We start from the raw sequence: 23,714 nt of genomic DNA on the forward strand, positions 1-23,714 counted from the left end.
CATCAGGGTTTTTCCACGCGCTCTAGAACATTTTCTCTTGAGGCCTGAATGTCCTCCCTGCCTTCTCCATTTCTATAAAAAAGATCTAGTTGGTTCACAGGAAAGGAAATACAAATGGACCATAAAAGGGTCAGAAGATGCCCAAACTCACCAGGAATCATGAAATTCAAATTACAGCAGTAAATCAAATACCATTTTCACCCAACATTTGAGCAAACATTGAAGCTAAATAATACCCAGTGCTGCCAGGGACATGAGGAAGAAGGCACTTCCTACTCTACTGGTGGGGGTATAACTTCACAGGGCGTTTTTATAGGGATTTGAGAACAGCTATCAAATTTGACACAGTAATTCCATTTCTGTGAAGAAAGACGTTTCAAGAATAATCACAGATGTACACAAATCTATCTCTACGTGCACATACTACAACATGACCCACTGGGATTTATCCCAGCAATGCAAGATGGAACTAACATATGAAAATCAATCAGAGTAATACACCATATCAATATAATAAACCAACGGTCACCTTAACAGATACAGAAAAAGCATTTGACAAAATCCGGCACCGTTTCACGACAAAACAAAAGACAAAACAAAAAACAAAACTCAAAAAAACTCAAAAAACTAAGAATAGAAGGGGAAGTCCTTCAACCTGATACAGGGCATCGATGAAAAACCCACAGCTAACATCCTACTTAATGATGAAAGACTGAAAGCTTCCCCCTAAGATTAAGAACAACACCAGGCTGTCCACTTTAATCACTTCTATTCAACATTGTTCTGAAGGTTCTAACCAGGCAAATTAGGCAAGAAAATGAAGTAAAAGGCATCCAGATTGGTAAAGGAGGAAGTAAAACTATCTGTGTGCACAGATGACATAATCTTGTACAGGAAAACCACAAGGAATCCAAAAAACTATTCAAACTAATAAATAAGTTACACAAAGTTGAAGGATACAAGATCGATATGCAAAAGCCAATTGCATTTCTACCTGCTTGCAGTGAGCAATCCAAATATGAAATTAAGAAAACAATTCCATTTACAACAGCATCGAAAGGAATCGAATACTTTGGAATAGATTGGACCACGGAGGTACAACACGTGCACACTAGAAACTACAGAACAATGTTGAATGACATGTTAAAAGGCCCAAATAAGTGGAAAGACATCCTGTGTCCATGGATCGCAAGACTTAATATTGTTAATGTGGCAATACTCCCAAAGCCATCTACAGATTGTACACAATCCCTATCAAAATGCCAGCTGGGTTGTTGGGTTTTTTGGGTTTTTTTGTTTTGTTTTGTTTTGTTTTGTTTTTCACAAATGGACAGGCTGATCCTAAAATCCATATGGGCACACAAGGGATCCAGAATAGCCAAAATGATTTGGAAAATGGAGAACAAATTTGGAAGGCTCATGCTTTCTGATTTGAAAACTTACTACACAGCTACATTAATCGAGTGGGGGAAGGAATGGTCTTTTCAACAAATAGTGTTTCAGAGAATACGGTTGGACCCCTACCTCACACCATATACAAAAAGTAACTCAAAACGAATCGAAGACCTAAAGATAAGAGCTTAAACTATAACACTCTTAGAAGAAAACATAAAGGTAAATCTTTACGACCTCGCATCAGGCAATGATTTTTTAGATACGACACCCAAAACGCAAGCAACAACAACAAAATAGATCAATTTGACTTCATCGAATTTTTTAGAGAATCTTTTCTTTAATGTTTATTTATTTATTTTGAGGGGCGGGGAGGGAGGGCCAGAGAGAGAGGGAGAGAGAATCCCAAGCAGGTTCTGTGCAGGCCTGAACTCAAAAACCATGACATCATGACCTGAGCAAAAATCAAGAGTCAGACACTTAACTGACTGAGCCCATCCAGGCACCCCTGACTTCATCAAACTTAAAAAACTTGTGTGTTTCAAAAGATACCATCGGGGTGCCTGGCTGGCTCAGTTGGAAGACCCTGCGAGCCTGGATCATGAGTTTAAGCCCCACGTTGGGGATAGAGAGTCCTTAAATAAACAAAACTTGAAAAAACAGATACTATCAAAGTTAGGAGGTGCTTCAGCGAGCGCTTTGTTTTTTAGATGTCTCAGCAAACCTCCCTGACCACTTACTAGCTGTGCGATCTTCTAGACACCCTCGGACACTACCGCCATATGAGCACACAAAGACGGAGGTCCCTTGGAGAGGCCCGCTGGACCCCTAGAGATTCAGAAGGCAGCAACTCTTTAATGGGGCCACCATGCCCCACAGCCAGCACTCGAGCTGTCATTCTGCTGTATCTCTGGCTTCATTTTTCTGCATTTCCCAGCTGACCGTTTCAAACTGGCACTCTCTCTTTCGATAAATAATAATGTGTTCTGGGCAACAGTCAAGCCCTACTCTCCTTGCGTTTTGTATGTTAACAGCTTTATGGCATTAATCAATATCTATTAAGTATGTCCTATACTAGGCACTGTTGCTAGGTAAGGTAGGCCTGAGAGATATGGTAGCTGAAGCGACGAGAGATGGAAACAACTTAAATGTCCATGGATGGATGGACGGATAAAAAAGATGTGGTATGTATACACAATCAAGTATTATTCAGCCACGACAAAGGAGCATATCTTGCCACCTGTGACAACACGGATGGCCCCTGGGCACATTACGCTAAGTTAGAGAAGTCACAGAAAGACAAGTAGTGTGTGACCTCACTTACATGTGGAATCTAAAAAAAGTCAAACTCGAAAAACTGGGAGTAAAATGGTAGCTACCACGGGATGGGGAGGTGGGGGGATGAAAAGCGATATGGTTTAAGGCACGAACTTGGGGTGCCTGGGTGGCTCGGTCGGTTAAGCGTCCGACTTCAGCTCAGGTCATGATCTCCCGGTTCGTGGGTTCGAGCCCCGCGTCGGGCTCTGTGCCGACCGCTCGGAGCCTGGAGCCTGCTTCGGATTCTTTCTCTCTCTGTCTGCCCCCCCCCCATCTGTCTCTCAAAATAAAATAAATAAGCATTTAAAAAAAAAAGAAAGATTTGTATCCGAAGTGGGTGAAAATATTTTAAGCACTGGTACTTACAGGAGTAAGCTTTATTTATCAGAAAAATCCACTTTTGTGAAACGACTCATTCTCCAACAATGCCGGCTAGACCCAGGAGGTGTTTCTGTATCATCTAGTATTCTTAGAACTGCAAAGCAGCTCAGGATGCCTTCTGGCAGCTTCATAGTGCAGAAATCATTGGCAACCTCACCATGTTTTTATTTGTCAAATAAAGAAGAAAATACCATGATCTGTTCCGCAGAAGACATTATTCTATAAGATACATACAGTCATCCCAGGCTCCACTTACCTCAAAAACCATACACACACACGTGCCCGTGCATACACACGCAGCTAAAATTGGGCAACAGGGACACCTGGAACACGATATTCTGAGACAAGCGTAGCCTGATGCTGTGGCTAGCTTTAGGAAAAAATCCTGAAGCAAACCAAGTTTGATCTGGGGCAAAGCGACTTGCATTACTACTAATAATGATAGCTAACACTTGGAGGATAGTTACTATGTACGAGGCACTCTTCTGGGGACATGAATTCGTTGGCCATCTTACATTGATCCTATGAGATGTGTGCTGCTATCCTTCCCATTTTAGAGGTGGGGAGACTAAGGCGTAGTCAAGTAACATGCCCAAAGCCACAAAGCTACTAGTAAGAAGAGAACTGAGATTTGGACCCAAGCAATCCAGCATCGGAGGGCATGATCAACCCACTACTAAGAATTCTCCACAAATAACACTGCTAATACATGTCTATACTTCTTATGTCCCTGGTTCTCTGCTGAGGACTGTACATACATGATCTCACAGATCTTTTTCAGGTTGGAGCTCTTACTTCTAAATTATTATGTAGTATCTCATTTAATCCTTAAAACAGCCCCATGAAGTAGTAATTCTTGTGTCGGTTGTACAGATCAAAATACTGAGGCACATACCCAAAGGGGGGAAAAGCACAAATTCAAAAAGATCTGCACCCATATGTTTATTGCAGCATTATTTACAATAGTTAAGATATGGAAGCCACCCAAGTGTCCACTGATAGAAGAATGGACACAGATGTGTATGTAAACCATTCAAAAAAAGAATGGGGGTGCCTGGGTGGCTCAGTGGCTCAGTCAGTTAAATGCTCGACTCTTGATTTTTGGCTCAGGTAATGGTCTCAGGGTTCATGAGTTCAAGCCCCACATCGGCTGCTTGGGAGTCTCTCCCTCTCTCTCTGCCCCTCCACTGCTCGTGCTCTCTCTCTCTCTCTCTCTCAAAATAAAAAAATAAACATTTTATTAAAAAAAAAAAAAAAGAATGAAATCTCGCCATTTGTGACAACACGGATGGACCCAGAGGGCATTATGCTAAGTGAAATAAGTCAAGACAAAGAAAGACCATTATCATGTCATTTCAGTGATAACGTGGAATCTAAGAAACAAAACAAACAAAGCAGAAACCGACAAATACAGAGAACAAACCGGTGGTCGCCAGAAGGAAGGGAACTGGGGGGCTGGGTAAAATAGGTGAAGGCGGTCCAGAGGCACAAACTTCCACTTATAAAATAAGTAAGTCACGAGGATGGAAAGTACAGCATGGGGAAGATAGTCAATAATGAGATAGTAACGTCGTATGGTGTCGAACAGTAGCTATACTTATAGTGATGAGCGCTGTGTACTACACAGAATTGGCAAATCACCACGTGGTACGCCTGCAACAAATACAATATGATATGGCAACTGTACTTCCATTTTCAAAACTACAATCTTTTTTAAATGAATGTATAAGACTTCAGCATCATTTGAATGTACTATACTTTATTTATTTGACTACTCCCCTATTGCTAGATACTGACGTTGTTTCCCTGGTTTTTGCTTCTGCACATAAAGACGTGAGACACACACACACACACACACACACACACACACACACACACACGTTGAGGAACAGAAAAGTTAAGTAATTCAACACTCAGGCAAAGTATCACCTCCTTTCCAGCAATGCCCCCATATGTACTGTAAGGATCCATATAACAGAACATAATGCGATGTAAGTTCATATACAATTTCTACCACAGGCCCACGTTTTCTCAGCTTTCCAAGGTTTCTGTTCTAAAGGGTTAATGGGAGGGGCGCCCGGGGGGCTCGGTCGGTTTAAGGGTCCGACTTTTGATTTCGTCTCAGGTCATGATCTCACGGTTCATGGGATCAAGCCCCGAGCTGGGCTCTGTGCTGAGCAGGAAGCCTGCTTTGGGATTCTCTCTCTCCCTTTCTCTCTGTCCTTCCCCCACTCACACTCTTTCTCCCTCTCTCAAAATAAATAAACATTTTTTTTTAAATGCCCTTAAAGTGTTAATGGGAAAAAGTGACAATATACTTTCCTCTCTTCCCAGCTCAGGGGGATTATGGTCAAGGCTTGGATGCTGTATTAAAAGATAATCATATTCCGGGGTGCCGGGGTGGCTCAGTCGGCTGAGCGTCCTACTCTTGATTTCGGCTCCAGGCCTGATCTCGCGGTTCGTGAGTTCGAGCCCCGCGCTGTCAGCACAGAGCCTGCTTGGGATTCCCTGTCCCTCTCTCTGCCCCTCCCCTCCTCTCTCTCAGAATAAATAAATAAACTTGAAAAAAAACACCCTATTTAAAAAATATATATATATATCACATTCTGAGTTTTAGATTTTGTTTTCTTTTGCTTCGGAACTGGTTTCTGGAAAAGACAGACTGACGAGCCACCACTGCAGGCCACCAATCCTAACCACGGTTTCCCTAAAGCGCTACCTCTGTTCAAGAGTCAAAATCAACCAAGCGCTTTTAGTACAACAGCATCTTCCTTAGCAGGGCCTGGGCGGGCTTACCTCCACCTGAAGGGTTGCACATCCTTTCAGGAAGTCACTGATGTTGTTGAGGCAGTCAGCTTCGGTTTGCGGCTCCAAACAGAACTAGAGAAACACAGTCAAATGTCACTTGGATGCTGTCATCCCATGCCAAGCCCGCCACATTCCTCATTTGCTGATGATCCGAGAGGTAGGCTTTTTAAGGCAGGGGCAACACCGCTGTCAATCCAGGAAGAGAAATAACCACCGGAGGAAGTGATGTAAAAGTCTAAACGGTCGGTCCCGTTTCAAATGTCACTAAACCTCTAGTCCCAAACCATCTATCTCTGCGTGCAAACTTTTTCTTCGCCTTCTGCCAAAGCGTGGCGGTGGCGAATTAGATCCAGGCTGTTTTTTGAGCTTGGTTCTTGCTTTTAATCTAAAATTATACTTTCCCCTTGGCCGTTTGCAACATTTGGTCATAGTTCTGTGTGTTTTACCACCATGTCAGCAGTGGTTTTCGAGTTTCAGAAAACTTCTGAGTCAATCAGTTGGCTCACTAAAAATGCAAACTGGTTCAAGGAGGCAAAAGAAGTCACGGTACGCTCACGGTCACGTTCCCTGCCAACCTAAAGAAAGTGACAGGAGGACTTGACCTCTAAACTCACTTAAAGTGCCTACTTTAGAAATTAGCCATCCTCGTGATCATGGGTTCCCAACATTAAAACTTTTGGAGTTTAGAAGAGAGTAAGGTTAGTTTCGCTTTGAACGCATGTTGCATTCAAAACCTATATTTGGTTTGTATTGTTTTACCAAAGCTTTCCTGACATTTTGGATTATTTCTCCCGGTTGCTAAATAGCCTCTGTTCCAATGGATATTTTCTTTCTTTGAGAAGAAAATCGCCATGGATTTTAGTCAGACTGTCAATAAACACCATTAGTATCTGCTCTAAATCATGCCATGATTACACAGACTCACATAGACCCCAAGTTCAACAGATACCTTTGATACCCAGGGAGGTACCACACAGATCTCTATGACAGAGCAAATGATAGCAGTATTTTTTCCTTGTCCCCTGGCACCAAAGGTGTTTTCAGTTGTATTATATTTGGGGGCCAATCGTTAAAGGAGAATATTTCACTTTCAGAGTTTTTCAAAGTAGAAAAACAACAAGACAGAATGCCAAACGCTTAGCGATTAAAAGTAGGAGAGTCCCTGGCAATAGAACACCTCCAGAGTTACATTATTACCGCTCTCTGGCGGTAAGCAATGCCAAAGAGCCTTTCTCTTACCTTTTCTAGAGAGCCAGGCCTAAGTCTGTTGATCAGTTTGCACAGCACTACCCCATTTTTCAGCGAAGACTTCAAGAACTCCTCCGGATCACAGATGGTCTTTTTGGGGGAATCTAAAACCCCCAAGGATATAAGCCATGTCACGATTCGCTCTTCTGGATTCATTGCTGAGGACTGTCTGCTCTGAACAGCTCTCTGGGGCAGCTGCAAAGACTAAAGCCACATCCGCGATTGCATCTGCTACTGTCTTCCGTTTTTATGAGTTCTCTGCTGGTGCTTGCAGAGCAAAGCATTTAAACAACTTTTCTTAGATAACGGGGGAGCCCACTCAACTTATGGGATCTTAAAGCCACAGAGATCACACGTAAAAGATGTAGAAATCGAACGCATAAAAATCCTGGAGAACGCTGGGCTTCTTCTTCAAAACCTGCAAAACAAATTCACTAGGATTAAAAAGAAGAAGAAACACACGCAAACACCGCCCCTCCCCCCCCCAAAAAAACCCACAGTGCAAGAAGCTGTAAGCGAAGGAAGTGAAGGAGAGAGTAGGAAGCAAGTGCTCTCGGAAAACAGAAAGGACCTTGGAGATGAGACACCCAAGGGCCAGTCTGGGAGAACACTGTCAATAAATAGTCTAGCCCCAGTGAAAATCTGGCCTCTGTCAGGAGGAAGATGCCAACTGGCTCTTAGGTCAGACAGATCTGAGCCTCGTGGGGAAGGTAGGCTGAGAAAACGTGCCCAGTGAATGAAGATTGTGCCTGCTGTCAGCCATCACGGTGTATACGCAGAAGCTAGAAGAATGGCATTTTACTTTGCAGCCAAAAAAGCTATGTTTAGGGAAATAGGCTAAGGATAACATCTGACATCCTGTTTACTTGCATTCTTTAGCAATTCCTTTTCTGGACCTGGTTCCACTACACAATCCAGCTGCAGTACCCTTAGCAAAGGCTCAGACACAGTCCCATAAGTGGGTCCAAAACACTTGAAAACAGAACTTTGGAGAACAAAAGAGCCCTTGTCCTCTGTCTATACTACGGTCTGGAAAGTGCACGCTTCCCCCAACAAGAAACACTTTGCATTAAAAATCCTGCTCTGAGAAGAGAAAAAAAAAAAAAAACTGGTCTATAACAGACCTTGTTACCCTCAAACATTGTCACCACCCAGTTGAAATAGTCATAGAATTGGGAAACTTACGATAAGGCCAGTGTGAAGAGCATAGTCTTTTTTTTTTTTTATATAGTAAACATAACTTATCGTCACATTGGTTTCCAGACAACACCCAGTGCTCATCCCAACGGGTGCCCTCCTCCATGCCCATCACCCACCTTCCCCTCGCCCCCACCCCCCATCTAGCACAGCCTTAAACTAGCCAATGCACGGTACTCCCCATCAGTCACCACCCCTCCTCACACAGAGGATCTTCCTAAGCTTCCGAATCCTTCTCAGCACAGCTTTAGACATCTACCACCAAATAACCAGCTTAGATGAGCTTCAAAACTTCCCCTTCTTGCCCTGTCCTAACACTTAACCACGCTTTACTATTATTACTTTTTGATACGTCTCCCCCACCAGAACGCAACCTCCCTAGAGCAGAGAGAGGTCTTGTCCGTCTGGTTTAACACCGTTCTCAGCAGCGCCAGGGGCACAGTAGATGTTCCAAAATGAATGAATGAATGAATGAATGAATGCGCACATATGTCTTCAGACAAACATGTTTTTTTTTTCCTGGCCAGTGATTTTTACTTTTGAGATATAATTGACACGTAATAAATCGCACATATTTAAGATGTATGTACGATATAATGAATTTTGACATATGTATATACCTGTGATAGAACCACACACATACACACTCACACAATCCAGATACAACTTTCCATCATCCCCAGATGTGTCCTTGTGCCCTTTCAATCCCCTCTTCCCCCCCTTCCCTTCCACTTTCAGTCCCTGTACATTAGTTTGCATTTTCTGGAATCACATATAAATGGAAGCATACAGTATGGTACTTCCTTTTTTTGTTGTTAAGTATATTTATTTATTTATTTTGTGAGAGAGAGAGAGAGAGAGAGAGCAAGTGTGTGAGTGAGGGAGGGGCAGAGAGAGAGAGGGAGAGAGAGAATCCCAAGCAGGCTCCACGCTGTCAGCACACAGAGCCTGATGTGGGGCTTGATCCCACAACCACTAGATCATGACCTGGGCTGAAATCGGAAGTTGGACGCTCAACCGGCCGACCCACCCAGGCACCCCTGTGGTACTTCCTTTTACCTGGCTTCTTTCACTCAGCAGTATCATTTTCAGATTCATTCATGTTGTTTTGTCTAATAATAGTTTTAAAAGAAGGATTTGACCTCCAAATGTTTGATCTGATGTAATTATACTTAGAAACAAAATATGTACAGTCAGTCAAAAGTTTTAAGTGACGGGGTGCCTGGGTGGCTCAGTCGGTTAAGTGTCTGACCCTTGGTATCGGCTCGGGTCACGATCTCACGGTCCGTGAGTTCGAGCCCCGCATCGGGCTCTGTGCTGACATCTCAGAGCCCGGAGCCTGCTTCGGATTCTTTGTCTCCCTCTCTCTCTCCTCTGCCCTTCCCCCACTTGTGCTCTCTCAAAAATGAATAAAAGTTAAAAAAAATTTTTTTTAATAAAAAAAAGATCTGCAGGAAGTAAGGTCAGTGTTAACATCTGCTGGGTACTAGTTATACTGTTTACTTTTGCATGTTTGAAACGTTCATAATTGATGTTTAAATTTTTGGATCTACCTGGGCACTTCAAAAACAGAGTTGGGAGCCGTAGTCCCCAGTACCCTGCTTCAGAAGATCCGCCCTAAGGCACCGGAATCTAAATTGCTCAACACCCCACTTGATTCTGACACAGGTACACCAAGGTCACACTTGGAGACACAAGTGGGTTTATAACCTTCCACTGTACCCCAATTTCCACCAACACCTGGGTCACGACCACCCGGTTCCTTGACTTTCCCTACTTGCGATTGATGGGTTACCTCCAGCCCTTCCGTGAAAACGGACCTGGGCCTTTACATCATTTTTACTTTGCCAGCTGGCACGAGAGGAAGTTTTGTCGGTAGCGGTAGCCGGTGATAGAGAGACATTGCAGAAGAAGGGGTTTTACTTCCTGTTTCCTGTGTGCTCGCTCCACAGGCTCTTGCCGGGTTTCCAGCCTTCCGAGTGCTCCCCTTCTGCATCCGAGCGCTCCCCTTCTGTGACACTGGCAGCCAATTTGGGGGGGGGGCGGTTTCTAAAGCAAGGTGCCTTTGGTGAGACACCTCCCCCATGAATAGGAAACAAGCACCGTCAAGGGCACATTCTCAGCAAGTTCTAGAGGGCAGATGTCCAGCAAGTTCCATCGGCTCGGCCCCATGGCAGCTTCTATAACAAGGCCTGGATCTCAGCTGCATATTTTTTTTAGAGTTCCCTTTACTTCTTACTAGCCAATCCCTCATTACTCCAATCCCCTATTACTGTTCACAGTCCTGTTCAAATCTTGCTGTGGTTTCTCTGTCCTGATTGGACCCAGACTGACACGCCTCTTCATCTTCAATGAACACTCTTCCGTGTTAGCCGACCGCTTGTACCTTGTCATCACAGATTTCTCCCCTTCCTAAATCGTGAATTCAAACATCACCTGTCTCTAACCACAACCTACCGTCTCTCCAGCTGCTTGTTTGGTTTCTCCCACTACAACTAGCCCCTAACCTTGTAGGGACCTTCAAAGCACTGTTTTCCAAAATGATTATACCATTTCAATAATCAGGGTCTGATTTCCCATTGCTCCATATCACAGCTAATACTTGATATTTCCGACGTTTTTTTATGTTCGTGGCTGTGAGATTTACTTTTCCATGATTACTAATAAGGTGAAAGCATTTTATCATATGTTGATTGATAGTATTTCCTCTTCTGTCAAATACTTGCTCATTGCCATTATCCACTTTTCTACTGGGTTGTCTGTTATTACTGTCTTGTAAACGTTTATTATACATAATGGATACTAAACCAATGCTAGTTTTATGTGTTTGTACATAGCTTCTTTTTTAAGTTTACTTATTTATTTTTGAGAGAGAGAGGGAGAATGAGTGGGGGAGGGGCAGACAGAGAGGGGGACAGAGAATCGGAAGCAGGCTCCGTGCTGACAGCAGAGACCCCAATGTGGGACTCATACTCACAAACCGGGAGATCATGACCTGAGCCGAACTGGATGCTTAACTGACTGAGCCGCCCAGGCGGCCCATCTTCTTTTTTTTTAAGTTTATTTATTTATTTTGAGAGAGAAAGAGAGATAGTGGGGAAGGGGCAGAGAGAGAGAGGGAGACAGAATCCCAAGGAGGCCCCGTTCTATCAGCGCAGAGCCTGACATGGGGTTCGAACCCACGAACCGTGAGATCATGACCTGAGCTGAAGTCGGATGCTCAACCGACTGAGCCACCCAGGCGCCCCCGTGTATATCGTCCTGTACTCTTGTCTTTCTTCGTGGTGTAACATGTGGTGTATTTTAGGAAACAGAAGTTCTTGATTTTTAAAAATAAGATACTTTATCTCAGTCTCGGGTGAAATAAATCCAGAATTGGGCAGCCCAAGGCCAGCATGCAGCTTCATAGTCACGAGAGACCCAAGACTCTGCTCTCTCACTACCTCACCGTCCTTAACTTCCCACCTCATCGTTCAAAACGACTGTTTATGTGAACGTGGACTAGGCAATGATTTCTTAGATATCAGACCAAGGCCACAAGCAACAAAAGAAAAGGTAAGTTGGTCTTCATCAAAATTGAAAATGTCGCGCTTCAAAGGACACCATCAAGAAAGTGAAAAGACAACTCCAGAATGAGAGAAAACGTTTGCAGTCATATATCTCATTAGGGACTTGTATGCAGAATATATAAAGAACGCTTATAACTCAATAATAAAAAGACAAATAACTAAAAATAGGCAAATTATCTGAATAAACGTTTCTCCAAAAGAGATACACGAACAGCTAATAAGCTCAAGAAAAGATGCTCAAAATCATTAGCATTCAGCGAAATGCAAATCAAAACTGCAGTGAGGGGCAACTGGGTGGCTCAGTCGGTTCAGCATCGGACTCTTGGTTTCGGCTCGGGTCATGATCTCACGGTTCCTGAGTTCCAGCTCCACCTCAGGTGAGCTCAAGCCCCGCTTCAGGCTCCTCGCTGACAGCTTGGTGCCTGGGTAGGATTCTCTCTCACTCCCTCTCTCTCTGTCCCTTGCTCACTCATGACCTCTCTCTCTCAAAAATAAATACATAAATAAATAAATAAATTAATTTTTAAACCCCCCCCAATGACATTGAACTTCATACCCATTAGGATAGCCATAATCAAAAAGACAGATCGTGGGGCACCTGGCTGGCTCAGTCAGAAGAGCATGCGACTCTTGATCTCGGGGTCATAAGTTCGAGCCCCACGCTGGGTGTAAAGATTACTAAAAAGAAAAATTTGGGGGGCACCTGAGTGGTTCAGTTAAGCTGCAGACTCTTGATTTCAGCTCAGGTCACGATCTCGAGGTTCATGGGATCCAGCCCCGCGTCCGGCTCCACGCTGGCAGTGCATGGAACCTGCTTCTGATTCTCTCTGTCCCTCTCTCTCTGCCCCTCCCCCACTCATGCTCCCTCTCTCTCAATAATAAATAACCATAAACAATGTTTTAAAAGGAACCCCAAACACGTGAAGTTTAAAAAAAATTTTTTTTTAATTAAAAAAAACAAACAAAAAACCTGAAACAATAGGCGTGCCTGAGTGGCTCAGTTGGTTAAGTGTCCAACTCTTGATTTCAGCTCAGGTCATGACCCCGTGGTTCATGAGATCAAGCCCCACGTCGGGCTCCGTGCTGACAGTGTGGAGCCTGCTTGGGGTTCTCTCTCTCCCCCTCTCTCTGCCCCTCCCTTGCTTGTGCTCTCTCTCTTTTTCTCGAAATGAATAAACTCAAAAAACTGAACAATAAAATTTAAAAACCTGAATCGACAGACAATAACTCGTGTTGGTAAGGATGTGGAGAAATTAGAACCCTCACACATTGTCGGTGGGAATGTCAAATAGCTGAGCTGCTGTAGTAAACAGTTTTGCAGTGCCTCACAGCGTTGACACAGTCCCAATATGACCCAGCAACTCCTCTCTGAGAAAAATAAAAACGTGTGTGCGCCTACGAACTTGTACACAAATAATCACAGCAGTATTATTCATAATAAGCAAAAAGTTTAAACAACCCAAATATCCATCACTTGATGAATGGATAAGTAACACTGCAATCAAACATTACTCATGACAATGAATGAATAAGCCTTGAAAACACTGTACTAACTGCCAGGAGCCAGACACAAAAGGTCACACATTGTGTGATTCCACTCATACGGAATGGTCAGTAGAGGCAAGTCCGAATGGACAGAAAGTAGGACAGCAGTTGCCCGGGACTGGGCTGGGGGGCGGAGGGGAAATTGGGAGTGACCGCTAAGGGATATGAGGGTTTCTTTGGGGAAGAGGTGAAGAAAATGTTAATGTTGTAAACTTGATTTGGTGATGGTTGCACAACTCTGAATATGCTGGAAGCCATTAAACTGCATGCTTAGAATAAGTGAGTTATATACTCTCTGAATTATGTCTCAATAAAGCTGTTATTTTTTAAAATTTTTTAATGTTTATTCATTTTGAGAGAGAGAAAGAGCATGAGCAGGGGAGGTACAGAGAGAGAGAGAGAGAGAGAGAGAGAAGAGAGAGAGAGAGAATCCCAAGCTGTCAGCGTGGAGCCTGATGTGGGGCTCGAACTCACGAACGGTGAGATCATGACCTGAGCCAAAATCAAGAGTGAGATGCTCAACCGACTGAGCCACCCAGCCGGCCCCTAAGCATTATTTTTTATTTTTTTAAGTCTACTTATTTATTTTGAAAGAGAGAGAGAACACACACGAGCGAGCAGGGGAGGGGCAGAGAGAGAGAGGGAGAGAGAGAGAATCCCAAGCAGCCTCCATGCTCACAGCAACTCAGGGCTCAGTCTCACAAACCATGAGATCATGACCTGAGCCGAAACCAAAAATCGGACGCTTAACCAACTGAGCCGCCCAGGTGCCCCAAAGCTATTATTTTTTTTTTTTTCAACGTTTTTTTTTTTTTTTTTTTTTTTTTAATTTTTGGGACAGAGAGAGACAGAGCATGAACGGGGGAGGGGCAGACAGAGAGGGAGACACAGAATCGGAAACAGGCTCCAGGCTCCGAGCCATCCGCCCAGAGCCTGACGCGGGGCTCGAACTCACGGACCGCGAGATCGTGACCTGGCTGAAGTCGGACGCTTAACCGACTGCGCCACCCAGGCGCCCCGCTATTATTTTTTTTTTAAAGGCAATTGTGAGTTAAAAAAAAAAAAAATAGGCTGCTTGAACTCCAACCATGTCTGCATTTCAGCCACCAGGAAGAAAGAAGGGGAAATTAAAACGATACACACACACACACACACACACACACACACACACACACACAACCATTTACTAGGAAAAATTTATAACATACTGAAAAATTGAAAGAATAGTATGATGACCTCCTTTGTATCCAGCATCCAAATTTAATAATTAGTAACATTCTGCCATATTTCACTTGCCTCCATAGGTGCAGTGGCTATATTTTTAAAAATAAACTATGTCAAGCACACCGAAGGCATCATATCACTTCAGCCTCTCCTAAAATTAAGGGCATTTTCAATGTAACCAAAGGTCTATTATCACAGCTAAGAAAATTAACAGTAGTTCACGAATGCCTTCTAATTTTCAGTCCATATTAAGATTTCTCCACGTGTCCCTAAAAATGTCTTTTAGAGATTTTTTTTTTCCCCAAAGCAGCATCCAATCAATCTGCCCTTCTTTGGGGTCGTAGTACTGAATTCGTTTTGAGGCAAAACAATCTGAGTGACCCTCGGGGTCTTCATCCTTTGTTTCCCTTCTCTTGGGGACCAACGTTCTGCACTGCTTGTTGTCTCAGTATTTGGAAAGAGCTCATTCGTATACTTTGTCCGGTTTACTAGTTGTTTAGGTTAGGGGAAAAAGTCCATACCACATAATCTTTTATGGGTAGAAGCAGACATTGCCTTAGTCTACTTTTTTTACAATATGTATTTATTTTTGAGAGAGCGCAAGTCGGGGAGGGACAGAAGGAGGGGAACAGAAGATCCAAAGCCGGGTCTGTGCTCAGCACAGACCCCGACGTGGGGCTCGAACTCACGAACCGCGAGATCGTGATCTGAGCTGAGGATGGATGCTCAACCGACTGAACCACCCGGTGCCCAAAGTCTACTTTTAATTATTCTTCTACAGCATGTGACAAATGAGACCCAATACGGTTCATTGTTGTTACGAGGGCTCTTTAGATAGTCAGAATATTGACCTTTTGGTATATATGTTTTAAATTTCGGCTCAGGTCATGATCTCACAGTTCATGGGTTCGAGCCCCACGTCAGGCTCCGCGCTGTCTCTGCAGTGGCAGCGCAGAGCCTGCTCGCGATTCTCTCTCTCTCCCTCTCTCTCTGCCCCTCCCCTGCTCGCTGTCTGCCTCAAAAATATACATATATTTAAAAATAAAAAAAACCGGGGCGCCTGGGTGGCTCAGTCGGTTGAGCGCCCGACTTTGGCTCAGGTCACAATCTCACGGTCCGTGGGTTCGAGCCCCGCGTCAGGCTCTGGGCTGATGGCTCAGAGCCTGGAGCCTGCTTCCGATTCTGTGTCTCCCTCTCTCTCTGCCCCTCCCCCATTCATGCTCTGTCTCTCTCTGTCTCAAAAATAAATAAACATTAAAAAAAATTAAAAATAAATAAAAAATAAAAAATAAAAAAAACAATCTCTCTCAACACTCAACAGTTAAAAAGAATCCAATAGAAAATGGGCAAAAGACACACAGATATTTCATGAAATAGAATACATAGATGATAAATAAACACATGGAAAGATGATCAGTATCATTGGGCAATGAAAATTAAAACCACAGTCAGAGATCACTGCACACATATCAGAAGAGCTAGAATAAAAACATTGACAACACCAAATGCTGCCGAGGATGCAGAGAAACTAGATCGTAACTCATACGTTGCCGGAGGGAAGGTAAAAGTGTTTATAACCGCCCCAGAAAGTACTTTGCAGTTTTTCAATGAACTAAACAGGTTATCGCCATACAACCCAGCAATTGCACCCTCGGGCATTATCTAGGGATATCAGATCTGACTTCTGCACTTTGTATCTGTAGATGCCAGCTTTCTGTTGGTCTGCTAATTCAATGTTTGCCTTTTCTGCATCGACCTTCCAATCAAACCAGTTAACAAAACATTCCTGTGTTAGATTTAGAGCTTGAGTGTGTATGTAGACTCATACCAGCCACGTCTACTTTGCTATGATCAAGAATTACTAAGAAAGACGGCCCCGCTTGTACTGTGCCAATAATCAGATTGCTGGATTTATAAACCCAGATCGTGTCCATACCAAGAGCGCAAAAGGAAAAGGCAGTGTAACAACGCTCGTCTTCTTAGGAAATGTGATTTTTAAAATAATTTTTTAATGTGTGTTTATTTTTTGAGAGAGAGAGAGACAGAGACACAGAATCCGAAGCAGGCTCCAAGCTGTGAGCACAGAACCCGATGCGGGGCTCGAACCCACAGACGGTGAGATCATGACCTGAGCCGAAGTTGGACGCTCAACCGACTGAGCCACCCAGGCGCCCCAGTAAATGTTATATGGGTGATCAGCAGCATTTGAAAGTGTCCCTTTCAGGGGTGCCTGGCTGGCTCAGTCAGAGGAGCATGCAACTCTTGAGCTCGGGGTCGAGGGTTCAGGCCCCACGCTGGGTGTACAGATTACTTAAAAATAAAACCTTAGGGGTGCCTGGGTGGCTTCGGCATCTGACTCTTGATTTCGGCTCAGGTCACGATCCCATGGTTCGAAGCGCGAGCTCCACGTCGGGCTCTGCGCTGACAGTGCAGAGCCTGCTTGGGATTCCTTCTCTGTCTCTGTCCCCCACTCTCTCAAAACAAATAAATAAACTTAAAAATTAAATTAAAAAAAAAAGAAAAAGACAATGCACAGACCCGCCAAAAAACTAAGTTCAAAGGGAGAGCCCCTGCTTGCTTCCAGGGGCCACTTTAATTTTTAATAAGGCTCTAGGTCATTTTAACCTGGTAGATTGCTGAAGCTTGGCCAAGGAGTTTGATGCATTTGATCTGCATATCCAGAGGACTGAGGCTTACAGGAGCCTGCAAACGTCAGCAAACATAATTCCTGGACAACAAGGGAAATAAAATGACGTCCTCTGTCCCACTCAATACGCTGCAGGATCCCCAAAGTGGGAGTTACGTGCATTAAAAGAGCCTTTGCCACTGTCTGCAACATCAGCTTTTCAAGTGGGGAAAAATTCAGGCCACCTAAAGGCCATACATACCATAATGAGACAAAATCTCTTACCTTCTGCAAGCATTAGTTCCATGAAATCCAACTGCCACCAGGCTCCTGGTAAAATCTGGTTAGGGAGATCTTTCTGGGCTTAGCTTGGGAGTGGCCTGGTAAGAATTCTGCTGATAGGGCTGCCTGGGTGGCTCAGGCGGTTAAGTGTCTGACTCTTGGTTTCGATTCAGGTCATGATCTCACAGCTCTTGAGTTTGAGCCCCACGTCGGGCTCTGTGCTGACGGCTCGGAGCCTGGAGCCCGCTTCGGATTCTGTGTCTCCCGCTCTCTGTGCCCCTCACCTGCTTGCAATCTCTCTCTCTCCCTCTCCCTCTCTCTCTCTCTCTCTCTCTCTCAAAATAAATAAACATTAAATTTAACAAAATTATTTTAGTTTTTTTTTAGTATTTATTTATTTTTGAGAGAGACAGAGACAGAATGAGAGTGGGTTAGGGGCAGAGAGAGAGGGAGACCCAGAATCTGAAACAAGCTCCAGGCTCCAAGCTGTCAGCACAGAGCCCGATGCGGGGCTCGAACTCACGAGCCGTGAGATCATGACCTGAGCCGACGTCGGACGCTCAACCGACCGACCGAGCCACCCGGGCGCCCCTTAACAAAATTATTTTTTTTTTTTAAATTTTTTTTTTCAACGTTTATTTATTTTTGGGACAGAGAGAGACAGAGCATGAACGGGGGAGGGGCAGAGAGAGAGGGAGACACAGAATCGGAAACAGGCTCCAGGCTCCGAGCCATCAGCCCAGAGCCCGACGCGGGGCTCGAACTCACGGACCGTGAGATCGTGACCTGGCTGAAGTCGGACGCTTAACCGACTGCGCCACCCAGGCGCCCCAACAAAATTATTTTTAAAAGAAGTGTTGTCAGGTAATTCCCATAGCCCAAATTCAGCTTCTTCCTCAATCCGTTTGCCCCTTTCCCTTGGTGAAGTACATGATTTATTTTGCCCATTTTTTTTCTTTAGTCAACACAAGTTTCTTACTGTAGGAAGTTATCCACGAGATATTGTTTTCCGTGAGATACGCTTTCGCTCAACAAAGTAAAAATGCTCTATTTTTTTTTTTTTTTTCAGTCGCCCTGTTGCACGACCGACACCAAAGACAGATCTGGTATTAGTAGATTTTATAGGTCGATTCTAAGTCCAGAACTAAAAATGGCAGCTGTAGTGTAACTAACTGGTATTAGCTTGTCGGCCTTGCGCAGGTTTAATTCCAGACCAAACATGAGTTTCCGGGGCCGTATGTTAAGTCATCGCAGCAGAGGAGGCCTTAAGCGGGCCGCTTTTAGCCACAGCACCTTACCCATTGGTAAATACTATTACATCTGCATTTGGAACAAGAACATGATATAAATCAGGTCAGAGTTTTCAAAATTTGGACGCCTCAAAGCTGGGAGAGAGCTGGCAGCTTCAGTTGTCCAGAAGTCTCTTCAGATTCTAGGCACCACACGAGAAGGTCTGGTGGATTATCATGCAATTGTTTCATCTGAGGTTTTACACACTCTGCCAAGCCTGGAATCCACTGTCTACGGTATTGTGCTGGTCTCAAAATTGTCTAAGTTTTTTTTTTCTTTTAGGAGGCTGTTTGAGCTACAAAATGGATGGCCTCCTAGACTGTCACACTCTGTGGCTTACGGCTGACAACAGACGCCTTAAATATTCCACCTCAGACAAGCGATACTGAGACTTGTCTAGTGAGGCCTTATGCCCTTGTAAAGCAAAGAAGGAGAACCAAGCCAATGCATCAACCAGTTTTCCATTGTTCTTTGGCTTCTAAGGCTGCCAGCAAACCATCTACATTTTGAAAATCGTTGATCCCTCCTAGTGGCACAAATTTCTCTAAGTTTTCCTGTCAATGATGAGAAAAAACAGTAGGGAGACTCAAAACCCTTGAGGAATTCTTTGTCATAAATCCCAGACTACCCCATAAGCAAAAGCAAACAAGATTTCGGATCCACCTGCTACTGGAACAGAAAGAGGAAGGAAGGGAAGGAGGAAGGAAAGAAAGAAGGGAGGGAGGGAGGGAGGGAAGAAGGGAGGCAGGAAGGAAGGAAGGGAGGGAGGCAGGGAAGAAGGAAGGAAGGAATAGAGGGAGGGAGGGAGGGAGGAAGGAGAAGGAAGGGAGGGAGGGAGGGAGGGATGTGAGCCAGGACTGTAGGCCTGACCCACAGGTATCTAATGAGATGAGTCATAAAACATTGTGTCCTAGGGGCAAGATATAAGAACAGCCAACAAGGGTATTGCTTTATACATGTATAAATATATATAAATGTATTTATTTAATAAAAATTAGATAAGCAGATATCTGAGGTGGCTATAGTTGAATGTTTGTGTCCCCCTCAAAATCCGTATGTTGAAACCTAATCCCCAATGTGAGGGTATTTGGAGGGGGGGGGCCTTATAAAAGAAGCCCAGAGAGCTCCTTCGCCCCTTCTGTCATATGAAGTTAGAGTGAAAAGATGGCTGCCTGTGAACCAGGAAGCAGATTCACAACAGACAATGAATCTGCCATCACCTTGATCTTGGATTTCCCAGCCTCCAGAACCATGAGAAATAAATGTTTAGTTTATAAGCCACCCGGTCTCTCGTGTTTTGTTCCAGACGCCCAAACAGACTAAAACAGAAGTCAACTGCCCCAATGGGAAGTCACACCCCCATTCCGGAACTAAGCCAGTTTGCAGACCCCAGAACCCATAAAGTAAAGGAGAGGCCAGGTTCCCATGAGGAAGCACGGTACGACATGACAAATACATCGGTAGCGATTTCCCCTGTCCTTCTCCAAAAGCATCTGTGACCGTTTACTCAGATAGCCAGGGAAAGGGGAATATACACAGAACTTTTGAGGTCTCCTGGAACCAGGAAGTGAAGGAGACACTGATACTGAGCCCAAAGTGGGTAGAGAGAGGGTTTACAGTGGTCAGGTAATAATAAGGAGGATAAGGAGTATTGGCTCAGGTCTCACAGTAGGTCCAGTAGTCATTTACGTGGCTCCCAGATGAATAATGGATGAATATATTAGCAGTTACCAGAATCCTTATATATCAGCTCATTGATCTACAGAGTAAGAGCTATCATAATAGGAAAGGTCCTGTGGAAGCCTCCGAAACCTTTCCCCTCACAAAAAGTCCCCCAAGAGAGTAAATAAAAACCAGTATCACATCCCTGGGCAGGGGTGGCAGGAATGGCAAAAATTAGTGTCACACTCAAAACATACAATGATGCAAGAGTCACGGTCCCCATCACATCCCCATTTTATCAGTCTGGCATCTGCCCAATAACAGTCCCAGTAATGGAGCGCCTGGCGGGCTCAGGTGGTTGAGTGTCCAACTCTTGATTTCGGCTCAGGTCATGACCTCAGGGTCGTGAGATCAAGCCCCGTGTAGGGCTCAGTGCTGGGCTGAGTGTGGAGCCTGCTTAGGATTCTCTCTCTCCCTCTTCCTCTCTCTCTCTCTCTCTCAAAATAATAATAATAATAATAATAATAATAATAACAACAACACTCCCAATTACATTTACTGAGCTGGATGTGGTATCTTTACTAGAGCAGATTAACACAGCCTCTGGCAAGTGGCAGGTGGCTACAGATTTGGGAAAATATACTCTTTCATACCCACCAGGAAGAAAAATCAAAAACAGTTTCCAATTGCATGGAACAGACACCAATATATATTCACAATCTTACCCCAGGGCTATGTAATTTCTCCTGTTCTCTCTCATAATAAAGCACAAAGGTACCTAAGCCATCTGGATATTTCATAGAACACCATAATGATCCCTCAGATTGATGGTATCATGTTAATTCGATCTGATGAGTAAAAAAGCAAAAGTACCCTGGATGCTCTAAGACATACGCACTCTAGAGAGTCAGAGATAAACCCCACAAAGATTCAGGCAGGGATAAGCCACATGAGTGAAGTTTTTAGAGATCTAGGGCCTGGGGAAGGCTGAGGCATTTGCTCCAAAGTGATTTTGAACTTTGAATCTCTTACCTCTAAGAAAGAATATAAAACTGGACCTCTTCGTGTCTGGAAGCAGCACGTTCCAATGCTTGGGAACACTGCACCGGTCCATTTAGTGAGCGGCATAGAAGGCAACTTGTTTGGAACGAGGCCCAGAGCAAGAAAGGGCTCTGTAGCAAGTTCAAGCTGTACTAAATGCAAACCTGCCACTTTGGTCATATGATCCAGAAAGTTCCATAATACTTGAGGTATCTGGGGGGTGGGGGTTATGTTTATGTATTTATTTTTTTCAGTAATCTCTACACCCAACGTGGGGCTTGAACTCAAGAGTTGCATGCTCTTCCGACTGAGCCAGCCCGGTGCCCCAAAAGGTATCTGTGGCTTAAAAAAATGCTGACAGGGGCACCTGGGTGGCTGAGTCGGTTAAGCGTCCCACTTCAGCTCAGGTCATGATCTCGCGGTTCGTGAGTTCAAGCCCCGTGTCGGGCTCTGGGCGGACAGCTTGGAGCCTGGACCCTGCTTCGGATTATGTGTCTCCCTCTCTCTCTCTGCCCCTCCCCTGCTCATGCTCGGTCTCTCTCTGTCTCAAAAATAAATAAAACATTGAAAACACTTAAAAATAAATAAATAAATAGATAAATACTGGCAAGCCCAAAAAGGAGCAGGGCAATGCAGATCCTCAGGGTTCTGGAGCAAGGCCAGGCCATCCAGAAGCAGAGAACTATGTATCATTTGAAAAGGAGCTCCTGACATGCCAAGGGCCCTGGTAGAGATCTGAGCACCGACCTTGGGACATCAAGTGACATCATGTTCCCAGAACTGCCCATCACGAGCTGGGTTCTGTGAGATCTACCCAGTTTGGACAGACCCAACAGCAATCCATTGGAAGATAAAGTGATACATGTAGCAGGATGAGGCTCAAGCAGGCCCAGGGGACACAAGCAAGCTGCAGGAACAGGTGGTCCAGACACCTATGTCACCTGCCACTGTTGCGCTGGTACCTCTCCCTCGACTCACACCTATAGATAGGCATATGGACCGTCTGACGTTAAAAGGAAAGAGCTCAAACTTGGCTCATGGTTGGGCAGGCTCAGTTTGGGCACAGGCTGAAGATGTGCATCCCACCCCCCTCCCCATGGCCACACTCGAGGATTTCTATGAAAGACACGAGCAGAGCTTTCGGTGGTATCCTTGGTATGGGGTATACTTGGTCATCCACCTTGTGCGGAAGAAGCGTCCTGGGGTTACAACACGTATTGGTTCATGGCCACAGGAAATGGTTAGCTTGGTTGGTCGGGGGCTTCAAAGGGAAAGATGGGAAGATTGGGGTCAGGGAGGTCTGAGGAAGAGGCATACGGGTGGACTTAGGGGAATGGGCACAATGTGACGGGTTTTGTCTTTCACGTTAACACCCACCAGAGAGCAGAAGAAGCACTAACTGGCCAGGGAGACATGATGACCTGGCCGCTTGGTATCGGCCACAGCGGCAGAGATAGAGGCTACGCACGGGCCCAACAGCACCGTCTTCCTCTTACAGGGCTGATCTACACATGGCCGCGGCCAAATATCTGACCTTCCAGCAACAGAGACCAACACTAAGTCCCCAAAATGGCACCATCCCTTGAGGACAGCAACGAGTTGCTTGGTCCCAAGATGATTATACTTGACCCCATCCCTTTGGAAAGGTCAGTGGTTCCTTCCGACAGAGACTGACCCGTGTGCCAAGTACGGACTTGCCTTACCTGCCCACAAAGAAGGCTTCAGCTGGCACCACTATCTACGGGTTCGCGGAACATCTGATCTATCAACATACACCAAATTTCTAGTCCTCAACTCACAATTCAGCATGTCGGTCCTCCTCCCGTGGGGAGTTAAGTGAGGGGCACAGAAGCCTGGAGTGTTACCTCAGTAGATGTCCCTCAACCTGAAAACTGGGGGAATACGTGACCCGCCTTGTCCCAGGGTGGGTTTCCCAGCAGCAGATGCTGAGATGAGAATTCCCATACATGCAATTAATTTAAAGAAGTGCTCCCAGGAGAACCTGATACGAGAATGGAGGAAGCAGAACAAGAAAGGGGAAGAAGCTAAACCCGTGGGTAATTTCTGGCAGCATCTTGCGGAAGGTTGTCGCTTCGGCATGATCCAATAGGGGAGCTCTGAGTGTCAACTCT

General features: G+C 44.8%; 1 protein-coding gene across 4 annotated transcripts in view; it reads right to left on the reverse strand.

The window, feature by feature from the left end:
• Positions 1 to 7,564, reverse strand: part of ARHGEF6 (Rac/Cdc42 guanine nucleotide exchange factor 6) — a 99,762-nt gene extending 92,198 nt beyond the window's left edge. For 2 of the 4 annotated variants that reach the window (XM_045051090.1, XM_011279489.4), the window contains exons 1-2: positions 7,138 to 7,349; positions 5,887 to 5,970 (exon numbers count right to left, since the gene is read on the reverse strand). In XM_045051090.1, coding sequence (XP_044907025.1) covers positions 5,887 to 5,970; positions 7,138 to 7,302 — 249 coding nt within the window. In that variant the 5' untranslated portion in view covers positions 7,303 to 7,349. Of the gene's footprint in view, positions 1 to 5,886; positions 5,971 to 7,137 lie in introns of all 4 variants that reach the window. The other 2 variants (XM_004000941.5, XM_045051089.1) reach the window with 2 other exon arrangements.
• Between the last annotated feature and the right edge of the window lie 16,150 nt (positions 7,565 to 23,714).

Source organism: Felis catus, chromosome X, assembly GCF_018350175.1.
Source record: "Felis catus isolate Fca126 chromosome X, F.catus_Fca126_mat1.0, whole genome shotgun sequence".
Taxonomy (NCBI): domain Eukaryota; kingdom Metazoa; phylum Chordata; class Mammalia; order Carnivora; family Felidae; genus Felis; species Felis catus.